Source organism: Halictus rubicundus, chromosome 2, assembly GCF_050948215.1.
Source record: "Halictus rubicundus isolate RS-2024b chromosome 2, iyHalRubi1_principal, whole genome shotgun sequence".
In the NCBI taxonomy this organism is placed as follows: domain Eukaryota; kingdom Metazoa; phylum Arthropoda; class Insecta; order Hymenoptera; family Halictidae; genus Halictus; species Halictus rubicundus.
Window position 1 is genome coordinate 12,248,009 of NC_135150.1, and position 25,594 is coordinate 12,273,602.

The 25,594-nt window shown below is 45.1% G+C and overlaps 1 protein-coding gene across 1 annotated transcript; it reads right to left on the reverse strand.

Annotated features, from left to right (window-relative positions):
- Positions 1-4,547: 4,547 nt before the first annotated feature.
- Positions 4,548-24,556, reverse strand: LOC143365293 (netrin receptor UNC5C). The gene is made up of 13 exons (XM_076805348.1): positions 23,919-24,556; positions 18,678-18,892; positions 17,129-17,342; positions 11,333-11,671; positions 9,104-9,271; positions 8,629-8,793; positions 8,013-8,048; positions 7,359-7,626; positions 7,136-7,284; positions 5,768-6,498; positions 5,135-5,523; positions 4,962-5,063; positions 4,548-4,890 (listed from the first exon to the last, which is right to left on the reverse strand). Exons 1-13 carry the CDS (start codon positions 23,977-23,979, stop codon positions 4,719-4,721), a joined length of 3,009 nt encoding a protein of 1,002 aa, XP_076661463.1. The 5' UTR covers positions 23,980-24,556; the 3' UTR covers positions 4,548-4,718.
- Between the last annotated feature and the right edge of the window lie 1,038 nt (positions 24,557-25,594).

Sequence of the window (25,594 nt, forward strand, 5' to 3'; positions counted from 1 at the left end):
ATCTAACAGCCACACTGAAATTTTATTAAAAATGAGACAGTTTCATTTCTACGGTTCATCGCGACCATCCCTTATTTCTGGACCGCACAGTTCGCACAATTTATACCGTAGCCAGCGTTATCTGTATACATTTTTAAACCGTGGACGCGTATCATTTATCAACGAAAGTAACGCATGTTCATCGAACGCGATTTCCAGCGGAGGTCATTAATTCCGGGGCTGTTCATTACTGCCATCAGTTCTTCCGAGGACAACGTGTAACCCAGCCGCATACAAACTCGCCCCGTTCCATGGTGGCGGCTTCGGTGTGCCCATCCAAAATTGACAGAGCACCGTTCATAATCGTTACAAAGCTGATCGCGATGATCCGGTGCTATCGGCTTCCACAAAACCCGGGGAAAGCAGCGATTTCAGAATCGCAGGGCGATAACGTCGTCGTTACGACGCGGTTATTGCCGCGGCCGCCGTATATGCATAATCCACGTCAGAGTCGCATAAATTCCCGGTCCAGAACCGTATTAATTTCCCGGGTAATCGCGATCGGGATCTACAGGCAATTACGAGAAGGATAGGCCGTTCAGATTGGCCGACGCCGTTTCGCGCACACGCAACCGCCCCCGCAAATTTTCATCCCCTAGACACATTGCTTTCGAAAACGGTCCTCGGCGGCAATTTGAAAAATGAGGTACACGTAATCATTAAACGAAGCACCCTAATACAAAATAAAAACAGGGAAACATCGATAGACTGCGCGTTATGCAAAATAAAAATTGTTTGCATCAATCACATCAAAATTGATTTCTTCCTGGAATAATTTTAGGGGGTTATACGTAATGCATCAGTAATATCAAATTCATCTAATGTTTCTTCTATTTGGTATTTCACCTACCCATTTTTCCATAAATCCATACGAAGAGAACAACGAAAATATTCCAAGAACCTAAAGATACTGTTGTATTGTTTTCAACTTGATGGAATGATTAAGGAAAGAAATAAATGTGCATGTACGATTTTTATTTTACGTACAAATCCGCTGAGTAGTTGTGAAAATATTTTAAGGAAATCATTTTAGAGGGTTATACATGATGCCCCAGTAATATTAAATTCATCTAATGTTTCTTCTATTTGGTATTTCACCTACCCAGAGAACCTACCAAGAGAACAACGAAAATATTCCAAGAACCTAAAGGTACTGTTGTATTGTTTTCAACTTGATGGAATGATTAAGGAAAGAAATAAATGTGCATGTACGAGTTTTATTTTACGTACAAATCCGCTGAGTAGTTGCGAAAATGTTTTAAGGAAATAATTTTAGAGGATTATACATGATGCACCATTAATATTAAATTCATCTGACGTTTTTTCTATTTTGTATTTCACCTACCCATTTTTTCCATAAATGTATATGAAAAGGACAGTGAAAATATTCCAAGAACCGAAAACTACTGTTGTACTATATTGGACTTGTTGAAATGATTAATGAAAGAAATAAATGTACATGCACGATATTTAAGGAACAGTTCTTCGAAGATTAGGAATTCTCGTTTGCTTAAAAATGAAAAATGTGGATAAAAAATTCGCACAAATAAGGGTAGAGACAAAAATGATTTCGCACAGCCAGGATCGCGATATTAAACGACCGTGCAGCCTCCCTTCGAATCGGCCGAAACAGGAGGGTGCGTTTATGAATTGTCCGGCGAGGATATCGCGATCGACCCGCGTGGAAATCGATCTCTCGACCGGCCCGGCGCCGTTTCCGTTTCGAAGTCGTCGATTCCCGCGGAAATAAATTGCTCGAGCAATTGCCGCGGCCGTAACTGTAGCAATTGCTCAACCGCGTATGAGTAATGCGTTGATGAGCATCGGACGACTCCGTTCGCTCTGCAACATGCAACCGCTCTGTAATCGTTAATCGCGTTAATTCGCCGGTCGGGCTACCGGTTACACGTTAACGAGCGCCGATTGAGTCTCGTTGCGCTCTAATCACCGGATCGCAACCTTCTCGCGCTAATCTAGACTCTACAAGATGCGAAATTAGCGAAAGGGAAACGTCTTGGACCGTAGGAACTATTTTACAGTGGCGTTATTAAAAAGCACTCGAGAAAATACCAGTGTGATTTTTCTTTCGTCCAAGGTCATTCGAAGGTCACCGGTGTCGCGGGTCATCGAACTCGTACTGGTACACGCTACAATAGCGAGTCTTTTAACGTACGTCTTTTAAACTATTGTGATTTTTGCTTTCGTCCAAGGTCGTTGAAAGGTCACCGGTGTCGCGGCTCACTGAACTCGTCTTGATGTGTGATGCGATATCACACGAGAAAAAAATCGATATTAATAAGTAGGCTGCGGATGATATGCATCTCCAATAAAAATGAGTACGTCAAATGTAAAATAGAAGAAACATTTAATGAATTTAAAAATGCAGTTGTATTATTTCCAACTCACTACAATTATTCACAAAATAAATAGTCATACGTAGTTCCCGTAGCTTGTAATTAACGCGTTACATTGCATAAAAATCCGCAGTCTATTAACAAGCGAAAATATGTTGACGACTTTGAGAACTCGCAAAAATGTCCTTGAAATAAAAGTAGTCCTCCCGATTTATTTCGCGTTTCCAATATTTTGTATGAAATCCACCAATGAGCAACGACAACGGCCACCATATTCCATCGAAGATCAACATCCCCAACCACCACACACCCTAATCGCCTCATTACCCCAAAATCAGAGTTGATTAACCACCCGCCAGGACACCTCCGGCGTACCAGGCGATCGATGCTGATGGATCGAGCACAGTTTTCGACGATTGCTCGAAAGAAGAGAGAAAGCGTGTCCCGCGGCTGATGGCAGGACAAAGAGGAACAAAGAGGAACGTATCCACGCTAATACCGTGGAAGGGTGAGAGGCCCGGGGGTAGCCGTCCCCGGCAACGCAGGTCAACAGCCATTGTCCGACGGAATTACCAGGCAGCGGGCTCCTGTGATTAAATGCCACCCCTTGGAAGAGGGTGGTCTGGGGAGGAAGGAAGGAAGGAAGCCTAACGGGGTGGGGGTGGGGGTGGAGGAACAGATAGATAGATAGACAGATAGATAGATAGAGAAAGGGAGAGTAACATCGAGGGAGGCGAAGGGATACACGGCATACCTATATGATAGTTGGCATCCCCGCATACCTATAGCTCCTCGAACCCTGCCAGAATCCCAGGACCCTCCCCCTACCATCCCCTGTCGTCCGAGCCGGATAATGCCCATTGTTTCGAGCATCCCACGCATCCTTGCTCTCGGACGCCGGATGCTGTCCCGGAGAAGCCCACCTGAAATGCTACCCCCCCCCTCCCCAACCCTCGCGCGATACCATGTGTCCGAATGCTGCCCGAAATGGCCGTCTAAATGCACTTCGCGGCTGCGTGGCCCCAGGAACGCGATCCAGACATTCAGGTGCAAATTGCCCGACCAGCCTCGTTTCGCTACTTCCGATCTTCCTGTGGCCGGGACGTCCGCATTGTTCGGGGGACGCATGAGGACTCGATGCGAGACGGATTCTGCGAATGGTTTACGTCCGCGATTATCGTCCCTGCAAGGTAGCAAGATGCTCGTTGCCACTGGGAATGGGCACTGCTAATGGGATTTACGTGGGAATCCGTGGAAACGGGAGCGCGGGAAAGTACAATGGACTTCTGAGAGCTTCGAGGAGACTCGATGGGCTATTAATTGTTCCTTGATCTCTTTTCCTTGGATCCTGAAGACGGAGGCTGGAGAACGAGCCAGATGTTTGGTGGAAACGAGGTTTATGTGTGGACGTCGCTGATGGCTTCGCGCAATGTGCTTCTAGGTTGATTGTTTTTTGAGTTCTTTCTGTTGTTATTTATAGAATATTGTGAAATTCTTGGCACTTTTGTGTGCCATGATAAAAGTATTAACCCTTGGCATTTAAATGGCGCCATTAAAATTGATAGACCATTATTCAAAATATCTAATAAATTGTTAAACATTTAAGTATTGTATGAGTATTATATCAGTTTCAGATGCACAAGATTTAAAAAATCAGAATGGGAATATTGTAGGGTGGAAGAAATGTTTGGTTTGGAGTGCAAAGGGTTAATCCTCGAATTAGAGGCTAGGCCCATTTTTACCCAGAGCTATAAACGTCCTATCTAAACTCTAATTGTCCAACAGTCAGTTTAATGTACGGGCTCCGTACATTATGTCTGATCATCAACATTGATCTAAAAAACTGTGGTCAAAAGAATTGTAAAAGAAAATTGTTACGCAGGAGTTTGATCTGATAATGGCTGCCATGAAATCGTCAAAAGCGTCCAATGCGAAGCGTCCATTTAACAGTTCAAACCTGATGAGACAACGTCAAACCAATATCAACATATTCAATGCTGCCAAAAGGGAACATAGGGGTGCAACGATGCTGATCTGCTAAGTAGACACGATTCTATCAAAATATGTGTAAATAATGTTGATGCTGGTTTGACGGCGTTTGAGTCCCTTGGTGAGGAGGATGGGGGCTAGAGAACGAGCCAGCTGTTTGCTATAAACGAGCTTTATGTACAAACACCATTGCTGTCTCTATACAACGTGGTTCTACATCGATCATTCTCAGTTCCTCGCAGGAGTTACGGTTTATATTGTTCATCGTCTTATCTCTGTTATTTACAAAACATTGTAAAATCGTTGGCAGTGTGTTGTCGTTTGATCTCGCACGCCTCAGATCCACGGGCCGAGGCGGCTCTCGAGGACGTTGGCAGCGTCGACGCGTCCCATCAGTCTCAAGTGGTTCAGGAGGTCCGCGAGGGCAGTGCCCTCCTGATGCTTCGCCTCCCATAGGTCCAGGATGTGCTCGGTCGGGCTCGCCTTCGTCGCGAAGTAATCGACGTATCTGAAATGGAATCGTGACAGATATTTTAGCCGGGGCTTCGCCCTTTTGTCGTCCGCGATCGGATCTCTCACCGGTCGACTTGCAGCCTCTGCGCGAGCATCCTCCAATCGTTGCCCCGGGCGCTCGGAGGGTCCAGACACTGGCAGAGCTGTTTCCTCAGCGTTTTCGAGAACCTTGGACCACATCGTCTGTCAAACGAATTCGAGCGAAATCCAATGGAATAGCAGAATGAAGTGAAAAATACCTGAACGGTCTTGGGAGCACCGATTCCGTCGACCTGGCCGAGTTCTTTCCTCGCAAAACGATAGAGGACTCCGTCTTGGTGGACCTCTTCCCGCTGGAGCTGTTCCTCTTCATGAAGTCCAGGTCTATCCTCAGGAATAGCGCGTGCTCTTCGAAACCGCACTGACAGGCGCGTAGCTCGAAGCTTAGGCGCGTTTCTCCGACCGTTTTCTCGATCCTGAAGGATCGCCTTATGCTTGTCCTCGTCGAGGACCAGATCCTGCGGTGCGGAATCTCTTGGCGCTCTACGAACCCGCTTTCGCGGTCCTCTAGGTCGATTCTTAAGGGAGAACCACCGGCTCTGAAGCCTAGGGCACCGTGCTCCACTCGGCTGCCGCCTAGGCGACGTTCCTGAAGAAATACGGGGAATAGGACACTTTCAAACGCGATCAAACATGGTTGAACATGGTCGAATATTGCTGGGCGGAAGTGTAAGTGCCACTATGAAGTTGTTGAAGAAAGCATTTCAACAGTATACATTGAATTTAAGAAATTGTAGAGCAAAGAAGGGGTAGATAGCATAGACGACATTCTTGAGATGCCTACTCAAAAAGAACTCTGGAAACGATGGAATATGGGAAGTAATTGAACTCACCCTATCCACCAGAAGTTTGAACGCCGCCTTGGTGTCCTCGATCAAATGACACCTGATGTGATCCCTCTCCCTAGACATGAAGACAGCCACGCAGACTCTCTTCACCGCCAGGCCAGGAGCCACCGATGAACTCTCCCCAGCGACAGCATAAGCGCTGGGAGTCTCAGTCACCAAGAAGACCCCAGTGTGATCAAGTTGTGCGAAAGGTTGTCCAGGTAGATTAATCGGTTCTCCTCCCAGCGTAAGAATCTTGCGCCACATCATCGAAGAAGTGACATTCGAACTGGCCGACGAGTTGGTCGAATTACTGGATCGAGTCTCCAGGTCAAGATCCGTGGACCAGAGGCTGAGCTCCCAGTTGTCAGTCCTCAGCTCTGCACAGTGTTCAAACTGGAGGATCACCGGCTTCACTAGATCGATGTCGCTGGGTCCGCAGGCTACCACAGCTGACAATAAAGTTAGACCAGGCGGTAGGGTGGGTCTCAGGTAGTCGTCCCCCAGGACAGCCAGGTGCAGGTTGTGTCGACGACCTCTGGGGATGGCTCCTTCAGGAACCGACATGGAGACTCCAACCTCTGGGACCACGAGGAGGGCTCCTTGCTCATCCACTACTGCTCTGACGATGAATCCACCCGAGTCTCCATGACTCCTGTCATCTTCAGCAAGTATATCCAGCTCGTCATGGGCGTCTTCGTCTTCGTTGGTGCTCTCCGCGTTCGGCTGAGTGGAACCTGCGGAAGAAACGCCAACAAAGCTCGAGAATGCTCACCAGCAACTGGTGCATCGTCCGTCTACGAGAAGATGGCACGCAGAGGCTTCGAGGCAGCGTTTCCGCAAAAATTCCCCCTGAGAAATATGTGACGTCACGTTCCGAGAATTCTCCCTCCAACGTACCAATAGCGGGGCTAGCACGAATGGCGACGTCCCATCCCCATTACTCAAAACTTTCCCCACCCTGAAAAATCGCCTCGAACTGGGATTGACTACACTATAGGCGTGTGACGTCACTCGATTCTGACTATAGCATTTCCCCTCCATTCCCTCGATCCGGTACCGCTGCTTATAGGTTTCTATACCCCACTCCCCCCCCCTCTCTACGTCGCGCTACAAGTATTTGTGAGCTATGCGGCGATGATGTCCCACTGTCCCTCTAGAAGAGGACTGCCCTACTTCTTCCTCGCTTCTCCTTTTCAACCCCACTCCTAGTCCCCACTAATGGACCCCTACTCAGAACTTCAGCTACGTCTCTATCTCTGCCCTCCTCAAAGCTGAAGAGCGGGGTCACGGAGATCCCGTTCCGCCGTTTCGCGTGCCATCTTCTTGCGCACGGCCAGTACAACGTTCCGAGCGGAAATGGCTCATGTTTACGAGAAGATCGGCCCTCCTCGTTGTCGGACAGGCCCCGTCCACGTTGGGAGTTCCTGCAGGACGACCTGGTAACCGAAGAACTCGGCGAAGGCCTCGCAGTAGACGGCAAGGACAGTTGAGGCACGTCATAGTGGTGCTCCGAGCAAGACCTGCGCATCGTCAGAGGGACTTTCAACGGGGGACAAAGATCGATCAGGGGGTACAGTCCTCGAGGATCGTTTACCTAGGCATTCTGGCAGCGTTCGACTCGTCTATCACCTGCTCCAACCGCCTGTCAACGGACAGGACCGATCGGTTCTTCGAGACGACCGATTTGGCTAGGTCACCCGGCCGACGGAAGTCCAATCTTGCTACCCCGTACAGCGCCTCCATTCGCTCCTTCCGGCGCATTAGGCGAACGAAGAAGACGGTCGTCAGCACCAGGACGATGGCTGCTAGGCTCAGGGTGATCCACAGGGCCAGGATGTTTCTGTGATCGATCGAGCGCGCCGCTGCGGTGCAAACACGGATTCAAGACGGACGTTCTACTACCCGCGACAGGAAATATTCGATCATGGCGGATGCCGATGTGTGGGGTAGTTCACATAACTGGGGGACCTTGAATGTCTCCAGAGGGAGCATCTTTGTGTCACAATTTTTGCGTTGGTTGCAATTCGAATGAAAATGCTGAACACACAAAGGACAATTTTCGTTCAGAAACTTGTACAGCGTTGGATAAGTGTCTGAAAAGTTGGACCAGCAAATCGGTTGTCATTTGGTTGTAATTTATGAATTATTTTGTAATGATTGAACATCGATGACATACTCTACGCCCGATTAATTCGATCGAATAATTTCTGCCAAGGGTGCAAACGGGGTCAAACTCCGTTGCACTCACCTTCCTTGAACACCCTGGGCCCGTCCTGTCCAAAAGCTGCATGCGACATCACGTCGAAAAAAGAGAGGTTACCGTACGGGAATGATCTCGCGTTCGAAAGGACTGCCGACTTTATCTCGTTAACAAGCGGAACGTGCCCGGGACCGCATCGTTAATCTTCTTGGTTTCACGGCGGACGCGACGGCAACCGATTCGAGATTCGAGCTCGGCCCGCGAAAGGTATCTCGCGGCCGACGATTAACAATAGAGGCATTCGAAGCGTCCAACGAGCGGCTAATCGAGGACGATTACGGTGCAGCAGTCCGACGGCTCTCCGGGTTGATCCTCGGCAAATAAAGGACACGGCTTTCTGCGAGTCATTATTAATTTAAATCGTATCGTCCCCGTCGCGTCGGCGCGCGTCGAACGATCATCGGACGCGACGCGCTCGAACCGGAGCCCGCTCGCTCGTAATAAATCCTCCGAGTCACCGGCTCAAAATCGAGAATGAAACCAAAAAAAAAAAAAAAAAAACACGGCCGGGAGACAAAAGCCAGAAAAAGGAAAGAAAAAATAGAAAGAGAGTCGCGAGGGAGGGTCGAGGAAAGAAAACAGCGAGAACTCAGCTGGAGCTCACCATTACATCGATCCGCGGAGCAAGACTCGACGATGATGTCCTTGCCTTGACAGGAACGACCACCATTGCTCGCCGGGGGGTCGTTGCAGGATCTCCTCCTCACTCTGGAACAATCGGGACCGCATGCGGACCACGGGGACCAGCTTGACCATCTGCCGTCGACCGCTGAAAGCAACGGGCGAGCTTGAAAATCACGATTAAATCTCGGTTATCAGATTCGAGAGAGAGAGAGAGAGAGAGAGAGAGAGAGAGAGAGAGAGAGAGAGAGAGAGAGAGAGAGAGAGAGAGAGAGAGAGAGAGAGAGAGAGAGAGAGAGAGAGAGAGAGAGAGAGAGAGAGGAGCAAGCGTAGCATCTGCGGTTCCTGAAGCACGTCTATCTCTATCTCTGTCCGTCTTCTATGGTCTTTGACGATGTCGCGCGGAATTGGAGACCGTTTGACGGAGCCATTGTTAATTTTATAATTAAATCGCTTACCGGGACAGGAAGGATTGCACTCGACCCTTTGCGTCGCCGGACCCGGACAGGGCTGACCCCCGTTGATCGGCATCGGGTTCGAGCAGGTACGCGTCCTCTTTTGTACACCTCGGCCGCAACGGGTGCTGCAGTCCGACCATCCCGACCAGGAAGACCACCCGCCGTTCACTGGGAACGAGTCCGGAATAGAGGATCGATGGAGGAGACTTGCATCGCGAGTAATTGTGCATTGCTCTTTGACGAGACCGCGGAAATTGAATTGATCGGAGAACCTGGGCGGGAATCTCGTTTGTGGAGTCTGGCTTCTCGATGCCAGACGTTATCGAAAAGTGCAAGTGTTAATGCACTTTCTGGGATCCAGAAGGTAATCATTGCACTGCGGATCTTCATGCAAGATAAACATTGTTTCCACCCGTAGCAAGAAACGGAGAACTTGTCACTAGACTGCGGATCTTTATGCCATATAAAAATTGTCTACCCGAATTGCAACAAACTCGAGTGAAATAGAAATTTATTTTCTTTCTTAACCCATTAACTGCCAAATTTTAGAATGAAAGAATGAAACTAAACTGTCAGGCGTACCAAATATGTTTCTGGCGCCGAGTGGTGTACGTAAAATTCCAAAATCCCTAAATGGCGATCGTGGCAGCTAATGGGTTAATATGTGTAATAGGCTGAACATAATGTAACAGCAGTTTAGTATTTTTCTAACGTTCTTACTGTTTTAAAATACGCCTACCCATTTTTGTCATAAATGCATAAAATCCGCAGTCTAGTTGTCACTGTAGAAATTCTATGATTGAATTAGATGGTTGTTACACGACGTTGTAGTCCTTTCACGGACCTTTGTGATTTTCTAAAGCGTCTCAAGAGGCTGCGTAACTAAAAGACATGTTTCTAGACATATTTGTAAAAATATTTTTTTAGAGACACTTTTTTTATAAGACATTTTTGTAAAGACATTTTCTTCGGCATTTTTGTAAAGACATTCTTTTAGACATTTTTGTAAAGACATTTTCTTAGACATTTTCTACACATTTCCTAGGGACATTTTTCTAAAGGTACGTTTCAAAGACACGCTTTGGGGACATTTTCCTAAAGACATTTATCTAGTGAAGTCACGTTTTTCTAAAGCGTATGGACACTTGTATTAACCACAATGCGGGCCGCGTAGGGTAATATCATTGCGCGTGTATCTTTGAAGTTCAATAAATTAGTGAAAGCTGTTTCGTTCGGCTTCTTCAAATCGCGGTATCGAATCGCCGATAACAAGCGCGGCAATCTCCCTAGTGCAACATTATCGGATGCCGATATCACGAATTCCCTGGTCGCGACAATTACTTAAACCTCCGACCCGCTGCAGCATGCTCGATTAAAAGAGTATCCCAGTTAATTATCGAGGCCGGTCGGGCTGGTTGCCGTTCCCAATTGCTGTTAAGCGGGCGAATACAATATTCATGCGGGTCTCACGGAATCGTCGAAGAGGATATTGTTTGATCTTCCTTGTATGAGGATGCAGTGATACGCCTCGGATCAATGGGGGACTGAACTGCCCTGCTGGCAAAACGTTTAGCTTCCTACACTATAATCTCTACAGGAAGTCTCGGCAAACATCGAGCTGAAATATGAATGCCTCAAATCGTTGATACATTGATTGTCAAAAAATCGTTTTTAACATTCGATAGGATTAATGTGGATTAATCGATGTATGTCGAACTAAGAATAAATTGGAAATAATACAGTTTCTCTTGCGAATAGTAAACATTACGATAAAAAAAAGGGAAGAGCAAAATGTTATATTGTTTCTTGCAAGCAATTTTTTTGTCTGCATTGTATTTTTAGAGATGAAGATGACCTTCAATTTTGTAAATAGAATGCTATGTATCTGTTATGTGAATGCTATCTATTCTGTTATATTATATGGAAGCGTGTGCCAAAACGAATTCATTCGTATACGACATAATGATGTGCAAGGTCACACAAGGTCAGCGATGTGTTTCCAAGTATTCTTTCGTGGCGAGGCTACAGTAAGTGTTATCCTAAAGAATGTCGACGTTCTTAGACCGTTTTAAACGGGACCAACTAGTTTTTGCCATAAATGCATGAAATCCGATGTCTACTGATGACTTCCATGGCGTTCAACAAATTCTAAGCGAGTCCAGAGTTCTGCCAGGGTTACCCGCACGAATTGCATTGTATCGTTGGATAAATATCGAAGAAGGGACTCACCATAAACGGTGAGCACAGCAGGCTCGCTGACCCTTCTGGCAGCGATGTTCTCCGCGACGCACGAATAGTTTCCCTGGTGCCTAAGCTCAGCTTCTCCGAGGAACAGGTGTCCTTCTCCGGTCTGCACGAAATTTCCAGTGTTCGCCAGGTCGTTGGCGTTGCCCTGCTGAACGGGCGGCTGCACGGTGGATCCATTGACGGTCTCGAGGGGCGAACCGTTCTTCAACCAATAAACTTTCGGCAGTGGCACTCCCATAGGCGGCGAGCATCGTAATTCCGCGTTCCGGCCCGCCTCGACCGACAGGGAGTACGGCGGCGACAGGAAGTGCTTCTTCAGGTCTGCGTTCCGGGGGTCGTTTTTATTTTTTAATATTCCCGAGGCATACGGAGAGAAATGGCGGCGAGGGAGTAGGGCACTCAGCGATATTAGGGCGCTCGCATAAATGCAAGGGCGCTTTCACCGGCGCGGCGGCGCAGCGTTGTCTATATGGCGCACTCGAGCGGCAACGCGTCGGAGAAAGATCTGCTCGATTCCGCGGCCACGAGGGCAGCCATTCGTCCGGCTATGGGATATTATTCGGTGTGCCCCCCGTGTATACGCGGCAAAATAGCTGCTTTTATATCGTTCGTGAAGAGCCGAGCCGCGACCACCACCGATGCAACCCGATGCACCGCGTCCTTGCATCGCTAACGGACGTCTAGACTGCGTGCTTCCCGATGCCATATTGCAACGGCCGCTTTTTTAATACGTCAATGCGGAACGGGCACGATTACCGTCACGCGGTACGCTTACGGAAATTTACTGATTACTGGCGGAGTCATTACCGTAATGTATCGATAGACGCGAGGGAGATGCTAGCGATTTTTACGGGAAATTCACCCCCATCACTGCGGACTGCAATCATTTCTTTATGACACTTCCATCCGACGTATCTGTGGCATTTTTCCGGTTAAAATGAGTCCAAACATGACATACTTGGATGCACGTTTCCCTGTTTATTACACGATTTAGTAGAACCTCGATTATCCGAACCGATTATATTGATTAATCTGATGCGGTCCATATAGCACACGATTCGTTGTACGAATCAGTAAAGATTCAATCTATTACTGTTCTATCATTTTAGCACTCATGTTTCATAAATTCGTTCGGATAATCGAGGTTCTGGGATATCGCGGATTAAACGAGTAAATACGATCCAAATCCTGTTGTGTTTGGTATCATTTTAATCGCAAAAGTGTCACGCATATGTTGGGAAAATTTCGGTAACAAAATTATGAACAGGGAAATGTTTTTGTTATTGCGATTGCGGAGTGTTCGTGCAATTTCAAATTTCTTTGGTCAAATATCAGGAAAGTGTGCAGTAACAGCCTTCGCGAATCAAAAATAAATGAAAATTATATTAAATCCTGTTGAACGTTGTTCAACAAAAAAGTGTTATCATTGAATATAAAGAAAGTCCACACAAATGCACATGTACTCTGTGCATCTGTTCGACGGAGAAATGCTCCAAGGCAAATTCTTGTTACACGAATCTATAATGAATTATCGGTGATTTCAAGCTTGAACGGTTCTAATCGAAGTCGAAACCAACATTGCGCGAATCAGCGTGCCGCAGCAATTGCTAGATTAATTTGCGCGTTCCGAGGAGGATCGCGTCCCGCTCGATAACGATGATGCAACTCGAAAGTAGGCCCGCGACGAGACACCGTCGATCGATACCAGGCTATTCAATCCCGAAAGCACGTCCGTTTCCTGTTTGCGCGTAAATACCGGTCTAATTCTGTTTCCTGTTTGCGCCGCGTGTTTGCGCGTCGCGCCGCGCGACTCTTCCGAATGAAAATTGTTCTTTCGACGCGCGGCACCCCGCGAAAACAATCCACTTCCGGTCCCGCGGCGCGATATACCAAACTGTTTCGAAGATTGAACGATTCGACGAACGGACAAACAGAAAGTTTTGACGAGCGAGGACGACGCCGACGCCGACGACGGTCTACGGCCACTTGCCGCGCCGATTTCAAATTAAGAAACTTATCGACGTACCGGAATCGAAAGTTCCCGTTGACGTATCGACTTCGACGGAACTTCGATCTCTACCGGTGTAGCTAACTCGTTTCGAAAATTTTCAAAGGTGAACTTTCGAAAGTTCCTGCCGTGCTCCGCGAAGTATTGGAAATGGTTTAGCGCAGTTCGCGGAACATGTTAAAGATTTCCCGGAGATGTGAAGCAACTTTGCACGATCTCGTTGTTGAATCGTTAGAAAGTGAATTCTCTGTCCGATAAAGGGAATGAAGATGAAGATTATTGTTGCAGAAATTATTGTAGATAATCGTTTTAGATGCTGAAGGACGGTACGGAGAAATTATAATAATGTATAAAGCTTCTAGCATTTCTGCAGACCCGTTACAAATTGCACAAACCTTACATACGGTGGCGGCCATAGACTCACGTACACTTCATATTTTAATTTTAATTATTTTATTAATTTTAATTTTAAACTAAGAGTGTTAGAGCCTGATCTACACATCTGCAGCAGAACTTTGACTTATTTCGAGAAAATAAGTATTTTGTAAATATTTTGTTACGATCTGTCGGTTTTGTAGCGGACAACTAGTTACGTAAACAATATTTACTAGTATCTGCTGAGCAGTGTTTACAGTTAGACGTATTACAATAGTGCTGTGATGAGTAAAGCGTCCGCAGAAAGTTTGACACTTCAGTATAAAAATATAAAAAACTTTTTAATTATAGTAAATTGAGGGAAGCTAGTTTGATATGTTATTATATATATTGTAAACGTATAATAAACATAATTGATTTTCGTATACTTGTTTAACGTATAAGTGTACAGGAAATAATATTAAATTTTATTAACTCTACGTAAGTGTGTGGCCGCCACTGTATCCATTTCTAAATAATTTGTAAAATTTCTGCATGAGAATGATGTGCATAATGGCCACCGTGTTCTCCCAGGAATAATAAAAAAATCGAGACGTCCATTTTTAGATAATTTCTAAAATTTGCAGACACCAATGCCACCCTCAGAAGCTAGCACGTTTCCCCAGCCGCAATAAAAAAAATCGAGACACTGTCAAATAAAACAGGGAGGAATAATTACAATGAAGCGCAAAGCTCAATTAGAGTTCCATTACGAATTTCCGAGCAGCACCATCAGAAGTTCCTGATGAAAGACACCATAGACCTTTTACCGAGGGTTTCCCGGCGAATCCGGAGCGGGTCTTCTGAGGCTGCCAATTAGGGGATCAATTTCGTTAATGTAGAAGGTGACCAATAGTGGCGGGGCACGAATTCGAATCGAGAGGGCTCGGCGAGCCGTAATTAAACGGGAACACGGTCGGCCGATAGTTTCCATAATTCTGATTCTCGCTGTATAAACGAGAGGTGGTGTGGATCGAGGATCGTTTGGAAACGAACGTGTAATTGTAGCGTACCCTCGGCGTGTCGGGGGTGCGAATAGTGCTACGGGGGTCGAAGAGAGGAGAACGGCCTCGGGGCGGCCGACACCTGGAATCGGTCATAAAACGTAACTTCATTAACCCGATTAGCGGCGGGCCGAGCTCTCTCGAAAGGGGTTTTCCCCGAGATACCGGACGCGAAATTCACTCGCGTGGGGTAAGCTTTGGACGGCTGTCGACGAGGGTTAACCGGTCGGCTGCGGGGGGTGGAAAGTGGCCGGTTGTTTTCATCCGATATTTCGTGACGCGTAAACCGAGAGTCGAAAATCTAATCGATATTCCATTGCAAGGCAAACACCCGTGAATACAGAACCGGCTCTCTACCCTTCCTCCCCTGCCCGCCCCGATCCGCGACTCCCTTTCGATCGGCCCGCGATTTTTTGGTCCGACAGGCAAACGTTGTATCGCCGCCCATGCAAATTCGAATGGTAACTTGCGAATCGGTTTAGCAAAAAAAAAAACCGCGGCACGACGCAGCTTGCTTTTCAATTTTTCCGGCGAACCGACTCGCTCCTGCGGGACCGTTGTCGACGTGCTAGAATAAAAGTCAACGCGCAAGAACTCCCGGAAAACTGTTTTCACCCGAGACGCTTTCGCGGATCAGGCAGAGATTCTTTTGTGGGGGAAAGTTTGTGACCAGTTTGCGATTGTCAGCTAGTTTTTGGACCGAATGATTCGCAGAATTTTTCAGTGGATTTGCCTGCAGCGATGGCAATGTTGATTTTTTAACGCGTCGATACTTTCCCTCAGCGACCACAAAAAGAGGCTGAAGTCGAAGCAATTTTTTCAATGATACTAAAATTGAGGAACTAATTTTTTAATCCTCTTATATTTTACAGACAAGAATCTAATTTAGCACACTCTATCTGTCACTGCAGCCGTGAATCTTTCATGACGAGTCAGTCAACTTGTTCAGTGACAAGACAGTTCCGATAATATGATCGAATAATTGATTGAGGATTTATTTTAGTTGATTCTATTGAATTTGTCGATCCATTTACAGTTTCATCTGGTTCATGCTATTACTAGTGCGATTTTTGTGGAAAATAAAAATTGTTTAAAGTGCTTCTGATAGTTTAAATTCCACCCTAGCACTTCATTAATCAAATCTTGTAAGTCCACGTTTCATTCAAAATGATTTTATACTTAAAAGAATGTAAGAAGCTCGTTGCTAATACATTGATTCCTTCTTAATAAATATCTTGTGTACATATAGTGACGGTTATTACCTACATTATAGTAAGCAGGGGCTATTACGGAAATCGACAGGGTGGCCGGAATCCTATATAGAACGATATTTAGGAAAATCTCGTGGTAACACAGCATTAACGCGAATTACCGAAGAGAAGCCTTTGCATAAGGGTAGCTAACGTTTTAGGATCCGTTTACACTCGACACCCCCGCCGTTTCGCACCCTTGCGGATCATAAACTCCCCTTTCTGAGTCACACCAGCAAATATATATGTTAATCCACCCTCAAAATGTCTCGGCGACAACTTTCCTCGCCTTTATGTCTTCTGTATCATAAGATCTTCGATACCCTTCCATACTTTGGAAGTTTCGCCACGAAATTCGATCGAGACACCAAGATCCACGAAGGGCCAAGAAACGTGATGCTAATAACGAAACAATCTTTTTTTCCTCCCGAAAACACCCTTATCACATTACCGTAAATATTTACAAGGCAACGTAAAAGTTGCAGTATTTTTTACACGGTCCACGTTCCAATAAATATAACGCCAAAGAATTATGGATGAAGGGGGTGAATTTTGGGGGAACAATTTTTCTTGACAATTTCTTACATTCTTTATGTAAGAAGACCGTAAGGAATAGTACAATTATTAATTTAACCTTTTTCCTGCATCTTTGGTTTGTTAAAATATATTGGAGAGGGTAATTTCACCCCTAGGACCATTCTTCAGCAGGAAAAGAAATTGTCCCTAATTTACAGCTACAAATTAACGAGAACAAAACAGCCCCCTTATCTGAAGTTTCGACTACCGTACACTTCAACCATTGGGCACGATAGGTCTGATCTTATCATGATAATAAAATCAAAAAATCCTCATATTACAGTCGAGAAAGACTTCACATAAATCATCTAGAACGCATGCCACGAATATAAAATAAATGGTTAGTTTATCGTTTCGCGAGGACACACGGGGACTCGTTCGATCGAGAGTTTGCCAGGAGTCGCTCGAGCCGAGAATCGAGAGGGGTCAGGAAAAGGGACGTCAGGGGTGGCAAGAGGGTGGAAAAGAGAGGTCGGCAGAAGGGGTAGAAAATACGGGAGAAGAGATTGGAGCGTTCTCTACTTACAGGCGACCTCAACCGTGGCGGGCTGCCCTCGAATCTGACCTGGTCCCGACCATGCCACGCACTCGCACTTGAACCTCTCCTTGCCGAAGTACTCCTCGACCTCGTTCCTCGTCACGTTCAACTCGACCTCGATGACCCTCGTCCCGGTACGAGGGTCGACGAAATCCTGGTGCTGCGATCGCTCGGCCCGGTCACCGTTACAGCGAAAATACACCTGCAAGCCGAGCGGAATACGTGGGGGGCTGGTTAATTTCCCGTGGCAAGTCGAGCCGAGCCGAGCCGAGCCGAGCCGAGTGAAGCCAAGTCAAATGAACGCAAGCAAGCGGGGGCAAGTGAACGCAAGTGAAATCAAGTCAACCTCGAGCCGAGCCGAGTGAAAAGAGGCTGAGACGTGTCCGTTGCTGGCGTCGAGCTAGCTTTGAGTGGTTAATAAGGCTCGAGTGGAAAATGACGGGGTCGACGACAGCGCGGTTAGACCCTACTTTGCGGACGCGCGAAACGGAACACGTCCGAAAAGCTATCCTCCCTCTCTCTCTCTCTCTCTCTCTCTGTTTCGTAATGTGCGAAAGTGGCCCTCCCGAGGCCCTTTGTTTCTGCTTTTCGACACAGCCGTCCGGTTACCATTGTTCCACGGACGCAGAACCAGGTGCTAAATGGATTTTAGCAGGCTAGTGTCTTGGGCCTGTTGTTGTCACGTGCGGCAATCTTCTCGCGCTGAAACCTCCAACTTGGAACCCGTTTGCGTATGTGGCAAGGGACCTTGCCAACGGGAACTAGGGTGTCACACTAAATTTTGGTACCTCATGCATACTGGGTGCGAATAACATGCGCAACTGGGCACGAGGTGATTTGTTATAAACGAATAAGAATAAAGTACAGAATAAAATTTCCTCATCCTCAGCTTCCGTTTCGAGAAAATCGAGCTTGAAAACGCAGCGGGTACGCGTGCTATGAATCGACGCGTCTGACCATGACCAACCAATTCTACTTCCTGCAGATACTAAAGTACGTTTTCTCGAAAACGAGACGCCAAGCGAAGAAATGTTACTCCTTTTGTTTTAAATTTATTGTTACACGACCAACATTGTTACATTCTTGACCGACCAATTCTACTTTCTGCGCATACTAAAGCACCCCAACTCGACGAATCTCTAAACTCGATTTTGTCCAAAACGAGACGCCAAGCGAAAAATGTTCTTCCCTTTTTCCAAATTTATTTTTACATGTACACTCAACCCCTGCCCGAGTGTACATGTTATTCAACCGCACCCTCTAGCAAAAAACACTTATTCCATAAACTTGATACAAGTCAGCGTAGAAATGAGTTAACACCAAGCAAGAAACAATTGCAGAAGAATTCAAATGTTTTAGATACGTCACAGACCACATTGGCAATCAACGTGTGAAAGTATTCGATGTAAAATCAGAACGAAGGATACTGTTCGCAAAATGTTTCTCTACAAGAAAAGCACACTTTTCCCAAGTGAGGAGCTCCTTTGACGGGCACAATAAGAATAGTTTGGTACAATGAAAATAGCATTCGCCGTACCAGAAGAGCCTGTGCCGCGCGACAGTGTAGGGTGGCAGGCCTCCCCTTGACGACGAACGTGTCGACAGGCTCCGCGAGGAAGATCGGCAACGCGCCACCCGCGATAAGATCGGTGTCGCTGATTATAGTCGCGGTTTCATAGTCCCCGTAGTCGTAGTCATCTACCGGATAATTCTCCTCGTCGTCTTCCTCCGCGTCATCCTCCTCCTTCGTGTCTGAAACAAAGGGCGAGTTCACGCGACTTCAGATCACAGATACGGAAACTTTCGACGGGTTCCGACTCGCCGAATTAATTCTAAATCGTGCGCTCATCCTCGCCGCGTTGACACCTTGTTACACCGCCGTTGCACCCCCGCTCTACAGGGTGTCCCGAAATCTCAATCTTCACAACTTCGTGCAGAAACAGGTTTAACACTGAACCTGCCACGGTCAAGATGACCGGTTTTCTATTTCACAATTATTGAAATTATGAAAACGTTTTCATAGGAAATTACTGAATTGACTTCTTTATTTAAATATCGCAATGGAAATCGATCAAAGTTTAAATAAATTCAACCTTCTCCCTTCTATAAGACGTTCCACTTTTTTATATGTTTTGTGCTTGGTAGGTTTAGTGTTAATTGGGATCGGAGGGGAACGTAATTTTAGGGGAATTTGCAATGTATAGTCAAGTTAATATTACTGACAGTACGGTAAGTATTTTTTTTTTTCTTTGAAACGTAGAGCTATACTAGACCTAGAGTATAATTTATACTCAATTAATGGTAATGTTGCAAATATATAGTGTAGAGGCAGGCATAATTTAGGGGTAGGTACAGTGCATGCACTTTCTTTTGTTTACCTAACAATTGTCTTAGTAACACAAAACGCTGTACACATCATTTACATAAAATCCAGTAAACTTCAACTTTCAGTTTATTACCAATATATTTGAGCTTAATTATTTAAGCACAAACCAAACATTTCTTTTGTTTATCTAACAATTGTCTTAGTAACACAAAACGCAGTGCATGCACAATTTAGGCTACTTATAGAGACAAATATATTTGCAAACATAAAAGATTATGGTTGTAGGGTAATTTACGATCTAGGGGCAGGTACGATTGAGGCCACCTACAAATCTATAGTACCGATAAATTCGTTTGCAAATGTAGATGGTCTTGTTGTAGGGTAATTTTGCAATCTAGGGGCAGGTACAATTTAAGCTACTTATAAATCTATGTAGAGACAAATGTCTATGCACACATACAAGCTCTCAGTCGCAGGGGAATTTACTATTCAGGGACAATTTAGCCTACGTATACATCTATGTAGAGACAAATTTCTTTCCCAATATAGGGTTGCATAATGTTAGGGGAATTCAGAATTCGCAAATACAGTTTAGCCTACTCTTTCCTATACTAAAGTAAACACAATTGACTTTTGATGACACTGTTAAAGTTGTACCTCGTGAGGTCATAATTACGGATTTGATGCATTGATGACAAAACTGTCAAACACAAAGCTGTAAAAACATTATAAGGATCGAATGACGTTGTTATATTATCCTCAACTTTTTCAAATCATTAGAAGAACAATTTTTACCTAACTTCTGTTTCACACAATTCAGTTAAAAACTGTCATTTTTTATTTGTCACTATTTGCTTGCGCAGATATCTTCAGGATAGCAGGATTATGTTGCAGGTGAGCGTGTATAGTAACTCCTACAGCCTCTCGTAAGCAGCAAGAGGAATTGTATAGACGGAAGCCGATAGCTGACAGCAGACCAGCGCGCGGCACGCCGGGATCGTTGATCCATTACGCTCGGCGAACGGGCGTTAAATAAGAGCATTTCAATAAGCAGAAAAATCGGCTGATCGTCGGAGGGTTCATCCGGTCGGTTCCCCCGATCCCGTGGGTAACCTGGCTGGACATTGATTCCGCCGTCAACGCGATAACTATCCCCCAATCATCATCCATCTTCGCGGGAACCGGCAATTTCCTCCCGCATTACCGCGTGCAAATCTTGAGCGAAACCGCCACGAACCACGGGTTTCCATCGATACGGGCGGCTCGCCGCTTTTACGTAGGCATCCCCTTGTTCATCCGCGGCACCGAAACGGTTCCATTTGCCCGATCGTTATCCCGTTAAGTTATTACACCGCGAACAACCGATAAAGATCGGACACGGGACGCGGCGCGGCGTTCCGCTTGTCGGGAGAGAGAGAGAAAGAGCAAAGGGTTAATTCAACGAGCGAAACGAGTGGAAACGAGCTGAAACGATGGAGGATGGAGAGAGAGAGAGAGAGAGATCGAAGGATATCCGTGCCGACACGGTTTTCCTCGATCATCCTAACCGCGTTAACAAGCCGATCGAGGCGCGTTCCCCGCGCGGTAAATTTAGACGTCGCGGCGCGAAGCATCGCGATGCTTGAAAACGGTAAAGCCCGGTTTAACGATGCGTACGGGATTTTACGTCGTGTATCAGTCAGCGGGATCCGCTCGCTTAGGAGATCTCTTAGTCTTTACACTACTCGCCGAGAAGCCTCGTTCTACTCTTTTCTCATCGCTTCTCTCCTCTTCCTCGCGTTCGTCGTCGTCGTCCTCGTCGTCGTCGTTGTCTAGCTGTTCCCATCCTCGCGTGTTTCTCGCTCGACCAACAACCACGGGAACTTTATTGGCCAGCACCGACAGCTAACCGCGTCCCTCTTGTTTGACTCGAAGCAGTAAACCGTGGAACGGCTGAACGACGATTACCTACGCTGTCACGCGCCGGGAAAAACATGTCACGATTTTCGAGAGGCACAGGCTTTTCGAGAATATCCGTCTGTCGCGTAAATTCGCCCCGGCGGATTTATCTCTGTCGCGGGTGGACCACGATCTCGGATCCGACGGCTTTGAAATTGAGAATGACGCACCGAGAGCGTGTCCGATCCGCGAAGCGCGCGGGGCTTGCTGGTTCTGCGTCGATCGCTGGCAAAGTGATTTTGATCAGTGCGAGAAGCTTGTGCGGTGAACGTGAGCGGGATCGGTGATCCCCGTTTCCAGCACGCCGGAGAAACTACAGGTGTTCCTAGCTGTTTCACTTTCGATTTTTATTGGCGTTTTTAGCGTTCTTCTTTGGTGTTTAAAACAATATTACACTGTTTTTCTACGGTCCTGTTCTACGCGATTTCTTTTTTGTGCGGTATATGAATGCCAACGGTGTTATAACACCCTTGTAATGTTCTCATCACAGGAAGATGCGCGTTTTGGACTACGACGAGTAGTATTGAATTATGTGCATTTTGAAAATTTCCCCATGTTTAAAATGAGAAATTAAATTTTTTTAAAAATGTTTCCACGTGTAATTTAATTATTTATTTTGCTTGGAAAGCGCTTTCTCGCTATTTCGTAAATCTTTGACATACTTTCTAAGTGAGACTTTTTTATGCGGTCCCTCTCCACCGCATAAAAAATTTTTTTTAATATGTTGTAAAAAATTATTTGTTGAGTAGTATTGCATTATGTGCATGTTGAAAATTTCTCCATGTTTAAAATGAGAAATTACATTTTTTTAAAAATGTTTCCACGTGTAATTTAATTATTTATTTTGCTTGGAAAGCGCTTTCTCGCTATTTCGTAAATCTTTGACATATTTTCTAAGTGAGACTTTTTTATGCGGTCCCTCTCCACCGCATAAAAAATTTTTTTTAATATGTTGTAAAAAATTATTTGTTGAGTAGTATTGCATTATGTGCATGTTGAAAATTTCTCCATGTTTAAAATGAGAAATTACATTTTTTTAAAAATGTTTCCACGTGTAATTTAATTATTTATTTTGCTTGGAAAGCGCTTTCTCGCTATTTCGTAAATCTTTGACATATTTTCTAAGTGAGACTTTTTTATGCGGTCCCTCTCCACCGCATAAAAAAATTGTCTTTAATATGTTGTAAAAAATTATTTGTTATAGCTATTTATGAAGTTTCTGAATACTTTTTTTGTGCGGTTTCTTTTATGCGGTCCCTATCTACCGCACAAAAACAGGTTTGTCTGTATGGACTGTTTTAGGCAGTGACAGGTTAATGGAATCAAAAGCGAAAAACTAAGACTTCCGATACTGAATTCTTTCTTCGTCATCGTGCATTTTGTAGATTCCAATCAAAATTGTTACACCGAGTATATCACAGCAGAAATTCTTCCGCCAACTATGAAGTAATAACGTGGAGATCAACCTGTTAAATAACCTACATAGATCCGTAAAAAATTGTCCTTATATAAAAATTCTTAGTGTTAAAATTAAGTGCACTTTAGGGACCGAGTTCTGTACCCTACGTATTTTTAATATAATTTTATAACATGTGTAATGAATAGTGGATCTTTATGCACAGTAAAAATTGTCTGCTTCAATTGTAGAAAATAGAAACAAAATAGTAGGCTTTTTTAATTTGAGTTTAATGTCGCAATGTTTTTACTTCAAATTTTTTCTTACAATTATCTTAATCTTCCTACCACTTTAAATCGTTCCAACCCAGTTCTGTCATAAATGCATGAACTCCGCAATTTTTGTAATGAGCCACTGGTAAAATTGTACACATATAAAAATACAGTTCAAATGAAAATTTATGATAGACGAATGTGCAATCGAAATGTATATATATTTACATCTAAATATAAATATATGTATCTAGATTTACATCTAAATGTATCTATATTTACATCTAAATGTATCTATATTTACATCTAAATGTATCTATATTTACATCTAAATGTATCTATATTTACATCTACGTATCTATATTTGTATCTACATTTTATTTCTTTATTTTTTAATATAGTGATATAGAAATAGATGAATTTCAATATTTGTAAAAAAGTACGTCCGTATGAAACAAATTTTTATATGCAACATGCTGAACAATTTAGACTGTGTGACTCACTCTATATAGTTTTCCAAGTGATTAACCCTTTGCACTCGTATGTCTGTGAATGTGCCCCCACACGTTGAGAACGATGCTGGCACATTTCCAGAATATTTTTCTCGGTATTACAAATTTTATATATCATTTTACTGTAATTAACTAACAACAACACGTCCGAAATGAAAGAAATTACATCGTGGAGCGCAAAGGATCAAGATTAAGATTTACAGCTCCATTAAACGAAACTCGCGACCAAACAAAAGACAAATCATTCAAAGTAATCCTCTAATTTGATCAGAGACAAAGATGATCTACCACATTGAAAGCTGAACATTCTACCGCTAGATCCAACGATCCTTACTTTCGATCGCGCAGGCGAGGCGAAGTAGCGCCAGGAGTAGCAGGCTGGTCTTCATCTCCATCACATCTCACAATACCGACTAGTCACCCACCACCATGACCAACTCGAATCCGATCGTCAGCGAAAACAAACCCAAAAGGATAAACAATCTCAACCGATCACGTCCCTTCTTCCGACGAATCCTCGAATCATAACACGCGTGTCACCGGGCTCGTACCGTTTCTACACGGTATCGCGAGTCAGCATAGCGATGCTATCGTCTGACGATTCGATCGATCTCGATCATCGGCCGGAGGACCGGTTCTCCAACGATCGGTCGGCATCGAGGCCCGACACTCGAACGAACCCTTTCACGTTCTTTAATTAAGACTGACCGGAAGACGGGCCGGTGTCATTAATTAGTCCATTAAATAGGGGGTTGGGACGTAGATAGAGATGGTCAGAGAGAAAGAAGAAGAGAGAGAGAGGATGAGAGGGTTGGCACTTGGTCGGATGCACTTCGTGCTCGAGGGATGAGACCGAGAGACACGTGACTATGCGCGCGCCTGATCGAAAAATGAGAGGAAACAACGGTTCAGATAGGGGGTGGGTTGCTCGCAGTTGGAGGGTTGGTTGGCTGCACGATGCTCGCGGCTCGGCACGCGGTGGACGACTGAACTTGCCGACGTGCGCGCACCTCTATATATACATATATACACGTCTCACTTCGATACCGTCGCTCTTCTTCATCCCCTTGTCGTCGGGGGTGGTGGTGGCGACGCCGTTGTCGGGAAACGGTGGTGGCGATGCTGGCGGCGGCAGAGCCGGCTCTCTCATGGTAGTGGTGGCGATGCTGTTGGCGGCGGCGATGCCGTTGGTGCTGGTCCTCGTGGTGGTGGTGCCCGTTCCTGATGGTGGTGGTGGTGGCACCGGTGCCCCTCGGAGGCTGCGCCTTCTTCAGCGAACACGCCGATCCTCCTTCCGGTGCGGATCAAGGACAAGTGCCGTGCAAAGACACGCCGAGTTTCGGGGACTGTGCATTTGTCGACTCGAATTTGTCGAATGTTAGGGAACGTTTGTGTTAACGATGTCTGTGTCTCAGACTCTTCAGGAACGTCCGTGCATCGTGCTAATGAGATTCTCAACATTTATTACGCTAGGCCAGATTGCTATATATTTTATAGATTCGCTTTCATCAACTGTCGCTTACTTTGTAGAATTTGTCGATCGTCGAAAAGGATCCGAGAATCAGGCCTCGTCCTTGAAGGGTTAATGAAGATTGATGGCAGTTTTATTTCCTTCGAACTATAAGAAATTTGTCAAACAATGATCCAAGTGTTTGGCACTCTGCACTGTAAAGAATCTTCAAGGCAGTGAAATGTTTCTTGATTTTGTGTATAGTGAAATATAAAAATATAATATATTTAATAATAAATCGATTTTTAGTAAACTAACTTATTAATACACCAGGCTACCCTATTATTGAATTGATTTAATTAAGATTATATATAAATCATTAAAATGAAATATTTGTGTGTCTTTTTACACTAGGATTAGACGCCCTATTATTGAGTTGATTAAATTAATGTGAAATGTAAGTCATTAAAAAGTGTTTCCTTTATTTCGATTTTTATTGTCGAAATTGTAACATGTGCAATAAAGATCACGGACATTTCTATTTTGTCTGCGCTGTAAGC